The sequence below is a fragment of the Nicotiana tabacum genome, chromosome 13 (assembly GCF_000715075.1).
Source record: "Nicotiana tabacum cultivar K326 chromosome 13, ASM71507v2, whole genome shotgun sequence".
Classification (NCBI taxonomy): Eukaryota; Viridiplantae; Streptophyta; class Magnoliopsida; order Solanales; family Solanaceae; genus Nicotiana; species Nicotiana tabacum.
Genome location: NC_134092.1, coordinates 28009987 through 28030941, shown reverse-complemented (window position 1 = coordinate 28030941; position 20955 = coordinate 28009987). Strand labels below are relative to the sequence as shown.

Here is a 20955-nt window from a genome sequence, read left to right as displayed (position 1 = left end):
TTATAGGTCATGCTAAAATAAGTATAGCTAATAAGTACTAATATTAATTACATAACTCAGCACTAAAGAAAAAGATAAATTATGTTATGCATTTTCATTATAAACCAATGTAAAACTAAGATAATTATCCAACACTTTCATCATTCCTAGTATTGAATTGAATTTCTTTTGTTAGCATTAGTATCGATTTGAACTTTATTTGAGTTACTACATTTATGGGCTATAAAATTTATTTACCATTCAAGAATGTTAAGTCTAAACTTGAAATAATACGTTAAAAGATAGAATTATGAAAAAGTTTAAGAAATATTTATAAATTATATTACAATATATATTTATATGTATAAAATATTTTTAAAAATTATATAAATGTACCATCGAGTTGGTTTGGTTTCGGTTTGACTTTTTTAGTTAAAACCAAACCAAACCAATTATGGTCGGGTTTTATTTTCCAATACCAAACCAAATCAAACCAAACAACATCGAGTTTTTTTTTTCCGGTTTGACTCTGATTATCGGTTTGGTGCGGTTTATCAGTTTTCTTTGTACACCCCTACTAGATACCATGCTTTAAAAATGGACATTTCTCTTGAATATCAGGGGCAAATTGATATATTCTAAATCTTTAAGGGTCAATTCCCATTTAACGCTATAACTTTCCACCCAAAAGCCCAACATTGGGCTTCAAGAACCCAACTGCCAAAGATCATCCTTTTGACAAACAAGAAGAATCACCGACGATAGACACCATGGTTTGTGCTTAGTACTTTCCTTTAATTCACCCTTTAATTTTTCAATTTCCTGTCATACCCAACTGCATTCTTTGATTTTCTTATCCATGTTGATGTGTTTATGTGTGTGTGTGTGTTTTTTTCTTCTTTTCAATATGTATATTGTCATAATTTTATCTCCATTTTGCTTCTCATATATCTAGTTGGTTTGGACCTGCTTCTTTTCCTCTGTATAATTCTGGAAATGGTCACATGGGAGTGGGGCGGAACTAATTCTTATTAGCTGTTTAAGTTCTATCCACGGATAATGTTAGAAATATTTACACAGTTAGGTTATTAGATAATTACAAGTAAATCTCTTAATAATCATTAATTGACTAAACTACTAACACGTGTTAATTAACCATTAATTTGGTAAAAATGGTAACTAATTCACTGATAATGTAAAAGAATCTATAAACCTCATGGCAATACAATGCTAAATAAGGTTCAAACTACAATCATATGAGCAACTTATCCACATAGTTCAATCAATCAACTACCTCACACTCCCAAAAAATTGGGACAAGTTGGATTGGTGGGCGGTTATTAAAACTAAGCCCGTGGGTCGTGTGGAAGTTGAGAATGTATTGGATGTTGCATATAAAAACGATATATCTAATGTTCAACAAGCAGTGGACAAAGAGTTAGAACATGAATTGGAGCATCCTCAACACATATATGAATAAATTGATCTCGAGGAAGAAATTTTCGTGACAAATGGGGAGGAAGAACTATCAGACGACGATGAGTATACTTCTTATGAGTCAGATTCGACAGAAAATAATGGAACAAGTGAAGATGAAGAATTGGCAAGTGGTGAAAATGAAATAAGCGAAGATGAAGAATTGGCACATGTTGAAGATGAAATAATCGAGGAGGATTAAAAAGAGAGTTTTCGTTGGTTCTTTCTGTATTTGAATTAGTTAAGTTTTTTTATTTGTCTAACTTTCTATTTCTTATATGAGATTCTCTCCACCATTTTATGATAAAAATGGTCACGAATTTTATTGTGTCTATTTCTTTTCTTAGCTTCTATTTCATGTCTTTCTTTAGCGTGTTGTTAATGACATGTTATTTGTTTAGTTAATTATTATTTGTTTATCTCTTTTTGTGGTTATGGCTCTAACCTCTCTCATCTATTGTGATACAGGTTCAAAGATAACAGGTGTTTTTATTCAAGTCGTTATTTACTTAACGCAATATGTTATTTTTAAGCTTCTGTTAAGTTTAAATCAATATTTAACACAATTTATTTTTATACTTTAAATCAATATTTTTTACTAACTTATTTTTTAACATTCTTATTATGTAGATGGCATCGGGTGAGAATAATGATCGACGTCGGAGTAATACTTTTCATGAAGGTGTGACTAACAAGAAAAAAGGAAAAGAAAATGCTACAGTGTCTAGATTGAGTCCACCTCATTCTTCCCATCCTAACAAGAAAAAAGGAAAAGAAAATGCTACATGTCTAGATCGAGTCCACCTCGTTCTTCCACTCCATTAGTGCATTCTCGCTCACAGGGCCTGCCACCATTATCATATCCTTTCTATGGTATGCCTTCCTCGAGCTACCCACCGATACCTCCCCGGGTCTATCCCGGGATGCCTCACTCGAGCTATCCATCTATGCCTTCCCCAGGCTGTAGCTCGATTCCTCCCTCGGGCTATCCCGGGATGCCATCCTCTGCTCCTTTTTCCAATATGCCTCCTCCCGGCTATAGCTCGAAGCAACAGCCTATGGGCCATACATATGGCATGCACTCAGCTTATCTCGCTGCCACGGAATGATCTACCCATCATATGTCCGGGGGTTCGGTAACTCAACCATCTCCAGAGTCTCCATCATCAGAGGCCACTCCATCTCCACGTCTTTCTAAGTTGAATATTAGAGCGAGCAGTCTGAGGCATTGCATGCTCTTTCGACTCCGTCTTCAGTTGATGGTCCAAATCTTCCACCACCTGGACATGTAGATCTTCCACCATCCGAACATGCAGATGAGATAAATAGAGTACACCTCATTGATGAAGGGACCGGGTAAGCTTAATATTTTATGCTATTTAATGTTTATCTTATATTTTAATTATTGAATTAACAATTTTGTAAATGTTTCTGTCATTGTCTTGCAGGTTTTATACTTCTAGACCAGCTGCAAATGCAATTTCAATTTCCATTAGAAGGATTTATAATGGTGCCTACCCGACTTGGAGTCATATTCCATATCATCAGCAGCAAGCGATGCTTAATGAGTTTATGGTACGAATACCTTGTTTGCAAAAAAACTATATATCTATCTAACTTTATTTATCAACTAACACTATATATTTTGATTGCAGAAAAGGTGCACATGGAGCCCTGTCGAGGATCATGTTATTAGAAGCAATTTTGCAAAGAGGGCTAGTCATCGATTATCAGACAAGTTCTCCGATGCTCGGGGCCAAAATATAATGCCTGAGTGGGTTCGAAAAGATCATTGGGAGGAGCTTCTTAAATACTGGGCCACTGCGAAATTTAAAAAGGAGCAATCAGGCAAAAGCCGCTCAAAATTTTGAGAAGGGTGGCTCGTTGCACACTTGTGGTTCTGTCCATGAGGACTGCTAGAAGGACATCGGTAATTATTTCAACTAATGTTAAAAAAAATCAAGACTAAGATCTTTAAATAATTACCAATTTCCTCCTAGCAATCCCCATGGATACTGAACCACAAGTGTGCAACGAGTAATCCTTCTCAGAATTTCAAGCGGTTTTTGCCTGATTGCTCTTGTTTTTAAATTCCTTGGCCAGTATTTAAGAAGCTCCTCCCATTGATCTTTTCGAACCCAATTTTCGAACCCACTCAGGCATTATATTTTGGCCCCGAGCATCGGAGAACATGTCTGATAATCGATGACTAACCCTCTTTGCAAAATTGCTTTTAATAACATGATCCTCGGCAGGGCTCCATGTGCATATTTTCTGCAATCAAAATATATAGCGTTAGTTGATAAATAAAGTTAGATAGAGATATATTTTTCTGCAAACAAGGTATTCGTACCATAAACTCATTAAGCATCGCTTGCTGCTGATGATATGGAATATGACTCCAAGTTGGGTAGACACCATTATAAATCCTTCTAATGACAATTGAAATTGCATTTGCAGCTGGTCTAGAAGGATAAAACCTGCAAGACAATGACAAACATTTACAAAATTGTTAATTCAATAATTAAAATATAAGATAAACATTAAAATAGCATAAAAGATTAAGCTTACCCAGTCCCTTTAACAATGATGCGTACTCTATTTATCCCATCTGCATGTCCAGGTGGTGGAAGATCTACATGTCCAGGTGGTGGAAGATTTGGACCATCAACTGAATAAGGAGTCGAAGGAGTAGGCGATACCTTAGAACTGCTCGCTCTAATATTCAACCTAGAAAGACATGGAGTTGGAGTGGCCTCTGATGGTGGAGACTTTGGAGATGGTCTGAGTTACCGAACGCCCGAACACATGACGGGTAGATAGCTCCATTGCAGCGAGATAAGCTGAGTGCATGCCATGTGTAGCTGTAAACGGCTGTTTCATCGAGCTATAGCCTGGAGGAGGCATATTGAAAAAAGGCGTAGAGGATGGCATCTCGGGATAGCCGAGGGAGAAATCGAGCTACAGTCTGGGAAAGGCATAGATGGATAGCTCGAGTGAGGCATCCTAGGATAGATCGGGGGAGGCGTCGGTGGGTAACTCGAGGGAGGCATACCATAGAAAGGATATGATATTGGTGGCTGCCCTGTGAGCAAGAATGCACTGATGGATTGGAAGAACGAGGTGGATTGATCTAGACACTGTAGCCTTTTTTTTCCCCCTTTATTCTTGTTAGGAGTGGAAGAATGAGGTGGACTCGATTTAGACACTGCAGCATTTTCTTTTCCTTTTTTCTTGTTAGTCACACCCTCACGAGAACTATTACTTTGACGTCGATCATTATTCTCACCGGATGCCATCTACATAATAAGAATGTTAAAAAATAAGTTAGTAAAAAATATTGATTTAAAATATAAAAATAAATTATGTTAAATATTGATTTAAACAGAAGCTTAAAGATATATTGCGTTAAGTAAATAATGACTTGAATAAAAACACCTGTTATCTTTGAACCTGTATCACAATAGACGAGAGAGGTTAGAGCCATAACCACAAAAAGAGATGAACAAATAATAATTAACTAAACAAATAACATGTCATTAACAACACGCTAAAGAAACACATGAAATAGAAGCTAAGAAAAGAAATAGACACAATAAAATTCGCGACCATTTTTATCATAAAATAGTGGAGAGAATCCCATACAAGAAATAGAAAGGTAGACAAAAAGAAAACTAGCTAATCCAAAGAGAGAAAGAACCAACAAAAACTCTCTTTTTAATCCTCCTCGCTTATTTCATCTTCAAGAAGGGGAGCCCATGTGACCAGGAGGTCACTAGTTTGAGCCGTGGAAACAGTCTTTTGCAGAAATGCAGGGTAAGGCTACATACGATAGACCCTTGTGATGCGGCCCTTCCCCGGACCCCGCGCATATCGGGAGCTTAGTGCACCGGGCTGCCCCTTTTTTTTTTCATCTTCAACACCTGCCAATTCTTCATCTTCGCTTATTTCATTTTCACCGCTTGCCAATTCTTCATCTTCATTGTTCCATTACTTTCTGTCGAATCTGACTCATAAGAAGTATACTCATCGTCATCTGATAGTTCTTCCAACCCATTTGCCGTGAAACCTTCTTCCTCAAGATCAATTTCTCCATATATGTGTTGATGATGTTCCAATTCATGTTCTAACTCTTTGTCCACCGCTTGTTGAACACTAGATATATCGTTTTGGTATGCAACATCCAATACATTATCAATTTCCACATGACTCACTGGCTTAGTTTTAATAACCGCTCACCAATCCAACTTGTCCCAATTTTTTGGGAGTGTGAGGTAGTTGATTGATTGAACTATGTGGATAAGTTGCCCATATGATTGTAATTTGAACCTTATTTAGCATTGTATTGCCATGAGGTTTAAAGATATTCGGTTTTACTTGTAAGAAATCTTCTTCTGGATATATTATGACCGAGAGAAAACTCCCCTCAATTGCACTGTGCTATTGTGTATTGGTGGGTTACTTTCAACTCAAAACACTCGTTAACTTGGTGCTATTAGGTAAATATGTTGCTCCAATGCCATTTGGTTTTTCAAAATTTGGTGGTTACTCTGGAATAAGATGATCATTAACATGTTCTATGCTATTATGTATTGGTGGGTTACTTTCCGCTCAAAACACTCGTTAACTTGGTGCTATTAGGTAAATATGTTGCTCCAATGCCATTTGGTTTTCCAAAATTTGGCGGTTACTCTGGAATAAGATGATCATTAACATGTTCTTCTGTTAGCCACCAAATGGTGTTTGATCAAAGAGTTTGTGTGAATTGTAACCTCTGTTTGGTTTGATGTTGACAACGGTGCATTTTCCTTATGAGCTTTGCTCCTTGACATTCTTTTTGGGGTTGACGGAGGGACTTTAGCAGAGAAGTGTTAGTAGAATTTGAGCATAAATAGGTTATGATTAGATGAATCTTTGAGCTTAGAGTTGAGCGCGAGTGGACCCAACCAGTTAGGTAGTGTTAATCGAGGTCGACTGGATCTTCCATTGCTTATTTTTCTGGATTAAAGAAAGATCAGAGAATTTCATTTCCTTCTGTAGACAAATATAAGTTTTTATTACAAGATAAGTAGAGGTACTTATTTCTTGTTTATGATCACTATGTAAGTCTTGCCGAGCAACAAAGAAAGACATGCACCAATGGTTTATATAATAAATACGGCATTGAGCTATCATTGGCCAATCTTCACAAAGCCGAACTCTATTGGAAGGTATGCTGGAAGGACAAATGAAAGTTGACTGTTTATTTGTATTTTCAGACTCAAAAACGATGGAAATATGCAAATCAACATGGATATAAACCTTGAAAAGAAAAACCAATGAACTAAATGGATCTAGATAATAGCATATAAACCTAAATACTATTTCAAACACTACTGAGTACTATAATATATGTAATTATGTATGTGTATTTGAACTTATAGAAGCATAGATAAGTGATGAGAAAAGAGAATGTGATGCTGATGGATTATATGATATAATAAATCAATTTGGTACTTTAATATGAAGGTTTGGGAGAGGGTGGTGGAAGCCAGGGTAAGGAGGTGCGTATTTATTTCCGAAAACCAATTCGGATTCATGCCGGGGCAATCAACAACGGATGCTATCCATTTGGTAAGCAGACTAGTGGAGCAGTGCAGGGAGAGTAAGAAGGACTTGCATATGGTGTTCATTGACATTGAAAAAACGTACGATAAAGTCCTGAGGGAGGTCCTGTGGAGGTGCTTGAAGGTTAGCGGCTCCCCGTTAGCGTACACTAGGATGATTAAGGATATGTACAATGGTGCTAAGACTCAGGTGAGGACTAGGGGTGGGAATAAAATCCGAAGTACCGAATTTCGAACCGAACCGAATTAATTTGATATTTCGGTATCGGTTTTTTCGGTATTTCGGTACAAATATTGCAGTATTTCGGTACGGTATTCGGTATTGAGTTTTTGATATTTCGGTATACCGAAATGTCGAAATACCGAAATTTTTAAGTCCAAGTCCCCACCTCTATCTCTGTTTCTATCTTTCAGCTCAATAAACCTAAGCCCAACACCCCAAGCCCCCTAATTCCCTAATCCCTTAGTGCCTAGCGACCTCCCTTAGAGATTTACGACAGTAGGCATTTTCAGTTTTCTTCCCCTTTTGTATATCTTTTTCTAAGTTTGCCTTTGAGTCAAAGCAACTCTTGATGAAATCAAAGCAGAAGAGAAAATACATTTATGTGCACAAAGAGGTTGAATTCTCAGCAGAAGAGACGTTAGGCATAATCTTGGGAGATTTGAAAGACTTTGGTATAATACCGAAACCGTACCGAACCAAATAAGAAAATACCGAACCGTACCAAACTACTTTGGTACGATATTTGGTATGAACAATTGATATACCGAATATCGAAGTACCAAACTGTAGTTATTAAATACCGTACCGAAGTACCGAACGCCCACCCCTAGTGAGGACTATGGGAGGAGACTCGGAACACTTTCCAGTTATGATGGGGCTGCACCAGGGGTCAACTCTTAGCCCGTTCCTATTTACCCTGGCGATGGATGTGCTGACGCGGCACATCCAAAGGGAAGTGGCTTGGTGCATGTTTGCAGATGATATAGCGTTGATAGACGAGACTCGAGGCAGGGTTAATGCGAGGTTGGAGGTTTGGAGACAGACCTTGGAGTCTAAAAGTTTCAAGTTGAGCAGGACCAAAACAAAGTACTTGGAGTGCAAATTCAGTGACGGGACCCTTGAAGCTGACGTGGATGTGAAGCTCGATACTCAAGTCATCCCTAAGAGAAGTAGTTTCAAGTATCCCGGATCTATTATACAGGGTAACAAAGTCAAAGGGGGGAGGGTCAATTTTTCTATTGATCGAGAAAGCTTGGGGTAGCAGGAAGATCGACAAGGATATCACACATCGTATTGGAGCGGGATGGATGAAGTGGAGGCTTGCATCCTTCTATGTGATAAGAATGTGCCGTCAAAACTTAAGGGTAAATTTTACAGAGTGGTGATTCGACCAACCCTGTTGTATGGGGCGGAGTGTTGGCCAGTCAAGAACTCCCATGTGCAGAAGATGAAAGTAGCAGAAATGAGAATATTGAGATGGATGTGTGGGTGTGCCAGGAGGCATAAGATTAGGAATGAAGTTATTCGGGACAAAGTGGGAGTGGCCTCCGTCGAGGACAAGATGCGGGAGTCGAGGCTGAGATGGTTCGGGCATGTTAAGAGAAGAAGCGTTGACGCTCCTGTTAGGAGGTATGAGAAGCGGGTTTGATAAGAGGTCGAGGCAGACCTAAGAAGTACTGGGGAGAGGTGATTAGGCAAGCCATGGCGCGGCTCAAGATCACTGTGGACATGACCCTTGATATGAGAGTGTGGAGGTCGAGGATTAGGGTATAAGGTTAGCAGGTAGTTGAGAGTTTCCCTCTTTCTTACCAGTAGTACTAGTAGCACGCATGTACTTTCCTATTTCTCAGATTTATATTACATCATGCTGTTTAGTTTGTTTCAATTATCGTATTTTCCTGTTGTTACTATTTTGGTGCTACTTATTTTGATATACCGAATATCGAAGTACCAAACCGTAGTTATTAAATACCGTACCGAAGTACCGAACGCCTACCCCTAGTGAGGACTATGGGAGGAGACTCGGAACACTTTCCAGTTATGATGGGTCTGCACCAGGGATCAACTCTTAGCCCGTTCCTATTTACCCTGGCGATGGATGTGCTGACGCGGCACATCCAAAGGGAAGTGGCTTGGTGCATGTTGTTTGCAGATGATATAGTGTTGATAGACGAGACTCGAGGCAGGGTTAACGCGAGGTTGGAGGTTTGGAGACAGACCTTGGAGTCTAAAGGTTTCAAGTTGAGCAGGACCAAAACAAAGTACTTGGAGTGCAAATTCAGTGACGGGACCCTTGAAGCTGACGTGGATGTGAAGCTCGATACTCAAGTCATCCCTAAGAGAAGTAGTTTCAAGTATCCTGGATCTATTATACAGGGTAACAAAGTCAAATTGGGGAGGGTCAATTTTTCTATTGATCGAGAAAGCTTGGGGTAGCAGGAAGATCGACGAGGATATCACACATCGTATTGGAGCGGGATGGATGAAGTGGAGGCTTGCATCCTTCTATGTGATAAGAATGTGCCGCCAAAACTTAAGGGTAAATTTTACAGAGTGGTGATTCGACCAACCCTGTTGTATGGGGCGGAGTGTTGGTCAGTCAAGAACTCCCATGTGCAGAAGATGAAAGTAGCAGAAATGAGAATGTTGAGATGGATGTGTGGGTGTGCCAGGAGGCATAAGATTAGGAATGAAGTTATTCGGGACAAAGTGGGAGTGGCCTCCATCGAGGACAAGATGCGGGAGTCGAGGCTGAGATGATTCGGGCATGTTAAGAGAAGAAGCGTTGACGCTCCTGTTAGGAGGTATGAGAAGCGGGTTTGATAAGAGGTCGAGGCAGACCTAAGAAGTACTGGGGAGAGGTGATTAGGCAAGCCATGGCGCGGCTCCAGATCACTGAGGACATGACCCTTGATATGAGGGTGTGGAGGTCGAGGATTAGGGTATAAGGTTAGCAGGTAGTTGAGAGTTTCCCCCTTTCTTACCAGTAGTACTAGTAGCACGCATGTACTTTCCTATTTCTCAGATTTATATTACATCATGTTGTTTAGTTTGTTTTAATTATCGTATTCTCCTGTTGTTACTATTTTGGTGCTACTTATTTTGATCCCCCCCCCCCCCCCCTCTTTTTCTTCTTCTTCATCTCCTTCCTCCTCCTCCTCTGCCTTTTCCTCCTCCTCCTCTTCTTCTTCTTCTTCTCCTCCATGCTTTTCTGAGCCGAGGGTCTATTGGAAACAACTTCTCTACCTTCACTAGGTAGGGGTAAGGTCTGCATATACACTAGCCTCCCCAAACCCACTTGTGGGAATATACTGGTTTTAATTTGGTTCTTTAATTTCTTTCTGTCTATGCAGGCAATGTATATCCGTGTCAAGCGTAATAGGACCACCTACTTTATTCAATGTGACCCAACCGAGACAATTCTACAAATAAAGGAGAAATTGTATAACCTCATAGATCAACCAGTTAATGATCAGCGATTAATCTTGATGCCTGCTGGAGACGTATTGGAAGACTCGAAGTCCCTAGCTGATCAGAAGGTAAATTGTCCATCTTTATCATCATCCTTTTTCAACATATCGTATGATCTATTGGTAACACTAGAAAATATTATATCATCTGGAGTAGTACTTTGGATAATCAGCAGATTTTCAGTCTATCTTTATTGATTGTAGACATACAGATACATATTCTGTCTCCTATTACCAATGATCTGTCCAACTTTCCCTTTTAGGTTGTTCTAAAACTGGTGTCCACATTCTTGAAAAGGAATTTTTTCCCTTTAGACTTCTTCAATACTCTTTTTAATTATCATATTAACTGAAAACGAGATATGGGAGCCCTTTTAAGGGATCAACCTGTTGATGGAATAGAGAACAACTATGTACGTTTGAGGAATAGCCTCAACCTGCATCTATTTTAGGTTAAGAAAAATTCTTACTTTAATACATATACTGGATCAAAATATGACATCTGGAATGTGATGGAGAGTCATATGAGTATATACTGATAGCAAGAAAGAAGTCCATGAAATATTTTTCTCAAGCAAATAATTCCATACTTCTTTATTTAATCTAAGCTTATGGAGGTTTTGTTATTTTTTTTAATGCTTTTGAACACTTTTCAGGTTGAAAATGATGCTGTGGTGGCACTGACTCTGAGAAAAGGTTATCTTCCCTTTGCATTTTTCTTTTCCAGTTTTAGTGGAAATTTCTATAGTTTATTAGCTGATAATTCTGTTTCATAAGTCCATTTGTTTGTTCTTGACTGGCTTACTTAACTAAGAAATGCTCACAGTGACCGCACCTTTTCTATCGAACAAGTAATCATTGGCTGTCTTGTCTTCTAGTCTTTGGTGGCACTGATTTCTTATGTTGATTAGAAGGCCGTACTCAAGAATCACCTTAGAAAAATCCTAGGGAAATTAGCTACAAAAGCTGATAGGTATTGATTTTGGAAGATATACCACAGAAATGTGTTGAAATCCATGACAATCATGAATTAAACAAATGACACTTGTGCATAATATCAAGAAATGAAGATAATAAAGCTGAGAACAATCACAACTAAATCTAGAAACAGCATCTAATGATTGAGTTCGGCTCAATCAAGGTTCATGATAACATGGATGATACTTTTCTTTCAATTTCCAGTGAGACCAGTTATTCCTAGCAATGTTTCCATTTCGTAGCTGATTGGTATTATTTTTGCTGAGAAGGAGAAAGGAAATGCAGAGAGAGGTAGGGAAGACTGAAAGCTGGACAATATAGACTGAGGAAATTCAGGGTTCAGGGAAAAGAACATATCATATGGTTTGAAGAAGTGACAGAAAAATATGGTGTATTATCAATACTATGACAATATAGCGGAGACATTGGGAGAGATTTCGTCTTTACATAGTTTATATATTTAGAAGAGACAATTAAGAATGGGAGGAAGAAGGGTGGAATGAAAAAGGAAATTTTTGTTCTCCAGAATTGGGTTCTTATTAGGACTTGATCCTATATTGGTACTCAAATTATTTGAACTTCTATCTAGTCAAATACTTAAATGATATTGAAATTTAGTGGCGATGCAAGTACTCATGCAGTCTAGCATGTCCAAAATTACAAGACATTTTAAAAGGTAAACCAGTTGTGCTTTTGATTCCTATGGTGTTTTTGAGGTGGAATTTATTTAGCTTTTTGGTTGTGATCTCCATGTCCTCCCAGAGCATTTTAATTTGTGAACATTTGCATTTGATTTTATATTATACTTGGCTTTATGATATGCATTTTAGTCGAACTTTTCTCATTATGACTCTGCATATTTCCTGCTTTTAGATGACAATGCATTTGAGGATGTAAATATTGTGAGACCGAATGACTTTTACCAGTCCCACGATTCAGAAGGTGGTGCTAATTGGTGACACACATTCTGATCCTCAACAAAGATGTGTATACTTTTACACTCTGATCAGGGCAATTGATTTACCAGCGGCTGGTTTGATGAAATACTTACTGAGATAGTTGTCGAGTTTCATTTAGCACGAGATTTTGTGATAAAAAGTATTTCCAATCAAGAACTTTTAGTAGGATTAAACATTTTCATGGATGGATGAAAATTGCTGGCCAATGTGTACCTTTATCTTCTTGGTTGCATGAACACCCCCCCCCCCCCCCAATCGTAAAATTTCTTCCACAGATGCAAGTAATGCTATTTTGAATGATGATCTCTTGCCTTAAACTTCTAAAATGGATATTTTACATTGACGCCACAACTCTAGTTTTCTAAGGATTTTGACTATGAAACATGTTGATTATAAGAATAACAAAGTGAACATATATCAGTTGACTGCACTTGTGGTCATTTAGATGCTACGGAGTGCAAAAATTTCGAATTTTTTGAACTCTAGATTGAATGCCTTAATTGCATATTAAACGTTAATAATTCTACATTAACCATTCTTCTTTTTGTCGCCCCCCTTTTTACCACCCCTGCAAAAGATATATGTTGTGGTGATGGGAGTTAAAGAGTTAAAAAGATTTTTCAGCAGGAATTATTTTATTTACATAGTCATCACTTGAAATGTATTGTTGGTGTTTCAAGTCACTTTTTTTTTTTAAATCGGTAGTCAGAGGAAATTTTGACTCTATGATTATTTGTCCGCAAAAATAGGAGACTGGGTAAGGGATTCTATTGATCGAGGAGAAGGTGTGAGGCACTTTCCGAATCTCGTGGTTCTAGTATGATCGCTTTTATTGACTAAAATTTGGCTTATATTTACCTTAAATTATTATTGTCTATTGCCTTACTAATTATCGAATTTTATTAATTATATTGACCTAGGAGTATGTGAGCACACAAGACCTTTATTTGCTTAGATGTATTAAACCAAGGAACGTGTTAGTACACACGATTAATTATTGAAGAGCATGATTTATTATTTAAGAATCAAGGAGCGAGACTGCTCACATAACCATTTTTATTAATTTATATTGACCAAGGATCAGGTAGAAACACTTGGTTAATATTTCAAACGTCCTTAATATTTGCCTAGCGTTAAATTGTTTGAATTAAGCAAGTATTGTTTATTAAAGAAAAAATGGGCTGAATTTATTTATAGATGAACTTAAAATTTTCATGTGGCACCCAATTTTTCAGTAACTTCAGATTGCATACTATATTCTTCTTAATTGCAAAATGAGTTTGTTAAATTTGTTATTGTTTTAACAATTTGATGATTGAGATTCGTTGTCTATGATATTGGAAAGTTATGTTTCAAATTTGAGCTCAATTGGAGTAGATTTGGGTGTTGAAATTCAAAGAACAAGTTTATGTTTCAAAAATCTGAAGTTTCTGAAGTTATATAAAATTGAACTAATTAGCTAGCGTTTGACCATAGATTCCCAAATTTGTTCTAAAAAATCTGATTTGGGTGGTGAAGTTTGGTTTGAAGATGAAAATGTGTTTGGACATCAGTTTTCAAAACATATTTTTCAAATTTATTTTGGAAAAACATGAAACATGACTTATACCCACAAGTTCTAAAAACTATCACAAATACCCAACAGTATCATTATCAATAACATTCATTATCTTATCGCAAACCATAGTCCTGCACATAAATAAATTTGATACACAATTATCATTTTTATAATGAACTACATGATACATTATCAGGTGACCAAGAAAACGAAGCAACATTGTTACAAAATAATAAATGGTGGGCTCTTTTATAAAATACAAAAGTTTGGGATAATTTTTAAAAAATATAATAGTGATATTTTGGCCCAAAACTAGCTATTGAGCTGATTTTGGGACTTGAAATTTTGCCAAAATGTAGGCAAAATCTATGGCTAAACATGTGTTTGCCAAATAAAATTCAAATTTATTTTGACAAAATCTATGGCCAAACGGGTCCTAATAAGATTTCAGATTTTGAATCTGAAGTTGTAATTGAAGGATAAGAACTTCAGATTCAAAATCTTAAGTTGCTTTGAAGAGCTTGAATTAATTAAGATTTGAATTTCTGAAATTGCAGTTGAAAATAGGAGAACTTCATATTTGATTTCTGAAGTTGCATTGAAGTGATTGAACTAATTCAGATCCGAGAGAATACACTTTGCAAAGTTTTGTGCAATGCGGGTATAAATTCAATGGTGACCCCAAAATATGAGTATATATGCAAATGCCTCGTTATACTTATCATAAAAGGAGAAATTTACGCCTTAGTATACAAGAAGTCAAGAATTTGCAACAGAACACAACAATGTCACAAATTTAAAGACAACTCCTAGAGCTCATTATGCACTAATAAAGCTATTATCATGCCAGAAAAAGCCCAAAATAGTCCATTATCTTTGGACTTAGTCTCGGAACGATCCTACTTTTTCCTCATGGAGCACTCATAGTCCACAATTTTGATAAAGTGGTGCACTTCCAGTTCTAAACCAAACGTCTATGAGAATTTTAACGGATAAAATCTCTCGTTTACTAATAGGTCTCGCCAATTTGAAAACAAGGGTTCTAAAAAATTTGGGAAAGAAATGGAGGACATACCCGATCAATTTTGACGTAAGATAATGAAAATCTACATGAGGCGCGCACTGTGTTGGGATATTAATTTCTCCTTACCATGCAGTCAAATAGAAAGAGGATAAATTTACTGAAAGCTACAACAGACCTTCCAAAACAGGGTGGAATCTCATGGGGGGATTTGGTCCAACCTTTAGAGATAGTTGGTGAAGCTCCTTGTTTATACATCCAAGCTCCTCATCCAACTGCCTAAACGTAGCTAAAGTGTCCCCCATTCTAAGTGTGACTACTTGTCGCCGTTGCAGTAAATTTTCCATACTAAATGCTCCATCGATATGTGCTAAACGCTTTTCAAGCCATCCTAATTCAATGCCACTTAACTTTAAGTCCCAGAGATGTTGCCCAGCAACATTGAACTGATCCTTGGACAAGTTCATTACTGTAAGATTATCAAGAAAGTAGACTAATTCTGCCAATATTTCCAAACACACTGACTGAAATATGCTACTTGTAACCTTGAAGTTCACGAGTGAATCAGGGTACCGCGATACAACCCTATTGAGTATTGGTAAACATCGTCGTGCTACTTGATAGCTTCCCCAAGGAACTTGCTCGTCACCACGACCAGGTCCTTCATAGGGAATTCGACTTGGGGTAGAAGATATAGACATCACTTGGGAGGATGTTGGTTGCTCTAATATGGAAGAGGTCTGTCTCGAGTGATCTTCTGAACAAGTCTGCAGACCCGGAGGATTAGTTTCTTCAAGCCATTCATCAAAATCTACAAGGAGAAAATTTAGCTTCTTAAAATGAAAATGGACAGACCAAAAACTTGCAATTCTAGTTTGGAGTATGAGTCATTTTATGATATAAATATTACCTTGTATAGTGGACCGGAGATCACTATCCCAATCCAAAGTTATAGTATCAAGACTAGTGTTTACAAAGTCTGGAAAGTCAGTTTCTTTGAATAACTCATCAAAGTTCTCATCTTGAGCTTGAATGGCCACAGTTTCGTTCGGAATAAATCTCTCGTTATTCTCCCTTGCAACTGCTGTATGCGGTTGCAGTACACTGTCCTCTATATGATGGATATTGTTAAGCGATTCAACTGACTGTTGTCCGATCTCCAAAGCCATCATAGTAGGTCGAGCAGAATTGGATATTGCTTCTGAGTCTTGCATATATTGATCCTCCTCGAGCAAAAGATTTGTCTTGTGTTGACCCTGAGGAAATGACATCTGGTCCATACCACTTGTTCTGCATATCGAAAAAACAAATCAATGTACATAATTTTTTTCTATCAAAGACTAGTATCTAATTAGGAACTCAATGTTCCACAACCTTTTCACATGAGAATCCAAACTGCTGTGTTGCGTTCTAGATATCGTGCCAACTCCAGGCCCATGGTTTCCACCTTCAAAATAGTTGCTCAAGCTCATAATAAATTGACTTGATCTGTAACATTCAACCAAAAGCATATCTATGTAAATATGATTGCGAAGTTCTCATTGCAAACTTCATTTTAGTTCACAAATTTTACCTATTGTAGCATGGCTTGTAGTAGACAGAAAAGAGACTTCGGGTTGCAAAGGCATGGGAAGCAACTGCAAGAACCCCTTCCATGCTTTGCCTTGAAAATGTTGATGATCCGACGGAGTTGCATTGATAAGATAAACGCCTAATCCCGACATGTAGTTTGCCAGTTTCATCCCTTGATGAAAATAAGAGGGAAAGAAACCAAATTAGGAAGGAAACAATAAAGATGCTCCAAGATAATATAATTGCAGGACATGCAGCACAACAGTAACGCCCATAGGGAAAGTACCTTAAGAACACAACTAAATCCCCGGCAAGCAATTTCTTACTAGTAACAAATGTACTCCAGCCATTTGTGAGCAAATGCCTCCGAGGTTGACCTATTCATGGAGAAATTAACTCAGACGGTGAGAACAAAATAGCAAGATATAAATCATGCACTTAATTTCAGAGTGTTCTTTGGATATAAGCTAAAAATTAAAAAAAGAGAATCAAAGGTAGAAACATCTTAAAGTGATTTAGTTTAGGCAAAGGTGTATAGCAGATTCAATGAAAATTAAATACAACAATGATTTCCTTTTAACATTCACATTGTTTGATAGTGAACACTAGTAAACGCTACGTCCTACTATAGCAGCTATATTCCTAGGTTCAATTCTTCGTCATGATGCTTATGCATAGTAGAATAACACGAAAAGAATTCAGTCTCACAATATTCAAATCTGATTAACATAAGAGAGGAGGAAATTGCCTTGGAATACATGCTTAAAGCGCCATTCATTGCCTTGAAGATCGTTGACTATCAATTCTTGGGTTGGTTTTTCTTGCATCATGTCCTGATCATGGACGAAAACAGCCCCCGAAAATAAAAATTAGTCAACCAGATAACTTACTATTCATGTAAGAAATGTACAAAGAGAACACACAGGAAAAACTATTGAAATAGGTATAGTGCATTACCAGGGGAGGGAAGCATTTGTTAGCATCTTTCCGGTGCACAGACAATCCCCAGTTACTTTTTATATCAGAGGTAGTTAAAGCCTTGCAAAATGACTGATACTGGGGCCTTGGAGGTTCAAGCGGACAAAACTCTGGAGTTGATGGCTCATTTTGCTGCAAAATAGTTATTTTCGTGCTGAAAATTTATATGTGATGCCAGAAAAACTTCAAATAGCGAGTAAATTAAGTTGTTACTTCTTGATTTGGCAACAATATAGTTTCAGCATAGACCTCTTCTGTGTCATGTTCGACCTGCATATAGAAACAATTACTGTAAATAAATGGCTCCACGGATCTTCCTTTTAAGCAAAGACCGTTCATAATAATGTCTATATATTGTGATACAACAGAAAAAATATTTGAACTAGTTTCTTTGTGCATTGGTTAGTCGTTGCAAGAATAAAACTTTTCATGCTATGTGCAACTATCCCCTGTAAGAGCATGAAAAATAAGTTAAATATCTAGAGTTAGGATTCATTTCCCTAATTCTGCTCCTATTCTTGAGGACAAAATGCGTGAAATGGCACCTAGAAATATGAAAAATGAATCTCAGTATGATTAGACCAATAAGCTAAGTACAAAAAGAGCCAAGAAAGTTTAATTTCTTTCACTATGTTTTGTTCTCTACTACTTGGAAAACTATGCTGCTATGCTACATGCTAAAACAGAGAAGAGAAAAAGAAAAGCTGGTACCTCAATTTTACTAGTCTATGCGATTTGCAAAAGCCAAAAAGCAAATAAGGATATAGTCATTTTCATTAAATAATTATCCCAACTCAACAATTTTTTTGTTCCACCAGAATCAAATTTAGTAAGACTTCTCAAAGAGAATAAAATGAGACTTATATAAAAGGCAGGGGCGGCCCAACCTCATCGGAAAAATCTTAATAAGAGGCCTTAATATATATATATATAAAATTTAATGAACATCATTTTTAAAAAATTAGACAAGTGAGGATGTGGAATTAAAAAAAATGAGAACTTAGTTTTATAAAATACAGAAAATTAAATGAATTTAACGTTGATTGCATCACAACTGAAATGGGAGAATCAAAAAAACATAAGTGACTCCTTTTTTTTAGTAAGTCTCTTTCTATATTTGGTAACAATTCAACTTTAGATTTTTCTTTTTACCATTAATGAGATGATTTCTAGCCCAAAAACTTCTATGATTTATTTAAGATTACAAGTTTCAAAAGCCTTCCTTTATTTCATAAAATACATGTCCAGTCAAACACTTTCATATAAATTGGGACGGAGAGAGTATAATTTATGTAAGAAAAATAAATAATAAGTTAGATTATTAGATATAGTTACGTGACCAACTAATGAATAGAGAAATATAATTAAGTAAAAAAAGTAAAATAAGATTGACAGAAAACTATTTTAGTTATATTAATTAGAGGAAGAAATCGAGTTATTAAAAATTAATATGACAATAAAGAAATAAATTTATCAATAATAAAAGATAATTATATAAATAATATACTACTATATATAGAGAAATACTAGTAATTTTGGGGCTCTTAAATATTTGGGGCCTAAAGCAAGTGTTCACTTGTTTTAGGGTTGGGCCGCCCCGATAAAAGAGATTGGCGATCCTAATTAATCCTAAAAGTAACAAGCAAGTTCATAAGATCCATGCCCACCCCCTAATGAAAAGCAAAGTTCATAGGGTCCATTCGCAACCCCCAAGAAGAAGCACCTCTAAATATTTATGGACTAGAAGGTAAAGCATTTGAAAAAGGAAAAGAAAATGGTGGACGATAGAGTAATGTCAAGCATACCAGAAGACGAATGTGAAGAACACGACATAGGATCTTTCTGGGAAGATGGGACAGTTGTAGTCCTTGAATCCATTCCAGATTGGATGATTGCTCCAACTGACCAGAAAAGTAGGAATTTGTTAGGGGGAAGAGGTGTGTATAAATTTAAAACAAGTTTTCTAGCAACCACACCATTAAATCAGTCGTGCCTCAATCCAAACCAGTTGGAGCCACAATATGAATCTACATCTATTAGCCCTAGTGATTCATTTCATTCTAATACGTACTTACAATGACATTTCTATGTCTATAAGAGCATATCATTGATTGCAAATTATAGAAGTTTATACTAGTAAATAGTTCCAACTACATAAATGCGTCATTCTTTTTAGAAAAGACTAAAAAGAAACAACGTCGTATTAAATGGAACTGAGATTACAACAACAACAACAATCCAGTATAATCCCACTAGTAGGGTCTGGGGAGGGTAGGTGTACGCATACCTTACCCCTACCCTGGGATAAATAGGCTGTTTTCCGATAGACCCTCGACTCCCTCCCTCCACAAACTCACCACCTTGCTATTGGGGTGACTCGAACTCACAACCTCTTGGTTGGGAGTGTTTGGTGCTTACCGTTAGAGCAACCCACTCTTGTCAGTTACTACTATCATTTAACACTACCAAAAAAAGAAAGAAAGAAAGAAAAGAACCTGATCCATGTGAAGTCTGGGGAAGTAGTGAACTCTCTCCCCAAGCTTGGGAACATCCAACAATGAACCAGAACATGCCCTCCATATTTCCCTACACAGAGCATTATCACCTGGAAAAAAAAATCACCCACCCACCTCACTAGAAAAATGAAACTAAGAAAATAATCAAATAAATCAAGAATTTGTAAGGAAAATTCAATGACCTTCAAAATGTTTTAGCTGTGAATTAGACCCCAGTAAATCGACCATAACTGAAGCAATGCAACAACTTGCTAGTTCTCAATTTTATTAAGAATACCCATCTATTTCTTGATAGCAAAAGAAAAAAAAAGAAGATAAGAAAGGCAATCTTTTTAGGCTAGAATTTATCTGAACAAAATGCAAACTTTTTGGTTAAAGGTTTACTAGAACAAAATGCTTTTGTTAGTTACACTACAGTAAAGAGAAAAGAAAGTGAAAAGCCAAAACAAGATTTATATGCTGATGTCTCTTTGTACCTTCTTCTTTATTTTTTCAATTGTTTTTGTACCTTCTTATCATTTTCATCTTCTGTTCTTGTCTGTTTCTGTTTCCTCTATGTTTATTTTTTCTCCATTAACGCGGCTTAGTCACTTTGTGTCATCTGATAGAACTTAGAAGTCAACTAACACGTAACTGCGTGGGGAATAGTGTGTAGAAAGAAGTGCACGCGCGCACACAGGGGCAAAGAAGATCAACTTGAATACTCCTTCTATTTCATATAGCAGTACATATTATGGTGTTTGATTGGAGCTAGAAAATAATTTTTTCTTACACCTATCAGAATAACCTTAGAACTGTGATTTAAAAATATCATGACATGACCCTATGTAAAATAAAG

General features: G+C 36.9%; 2 protein-coding genes across 3 annotated transcripts; one reads left to right on the top strand and one right to left on the bottom strand.

Moving 5' to 3' along the window:
• The first annotated feature begins 633 nt into the window (after positions 1 to 633).
• LOC107828643 (uncharacterized) lies at positions 634 to 12698 on the top strand. The gene is made up of 4 exons (XM_075227850.1): positions 634 to 752; positions 10419 to 10604; positions 11192 to 11231; positions 12387 to 12698. Exons 1-4 carry the CDS (start codon positions 750 to 752, stop codon positions 12470 to 12472), a joined length of 315 nt encoding a protein of 104 aa, XP_075083951.1. The 5' UTR covers positions 634 to 749; the 3' UTR covers positions 12473 to 12698.
• A 2457-nt stretch (positions 12699 to 15155) lies between these two features.
• LOC107828642 (auxin response factor 7-like) lies at positions 15156 to 20541 on the bottom strand. 2 transcript variants are annotated; one of them, NM_001326206.1, is given in 11 exon segments: positions 15156 to 15862; positions 15962 to 16341; positions 16426 to 16539; positions 16625 to 16795; positions 16910 to 17000; positions 17372 to 17456; positions 17581 to 17733; positions 17815 to 17871; positions 19407 to 19502; positions 20097 to 20206; positions 20300 to 20512. In NM_001326206.1, coding segments are annotated over 11 exon segments (1947 nt in total). In that variant the 5' UTR covers positions 20346 to 20512; the 3' UTR covers positions 15156 to 15218.
• Between the last annotated feature and the right edge of the window lie 414 nt (positions 20542 to 20955).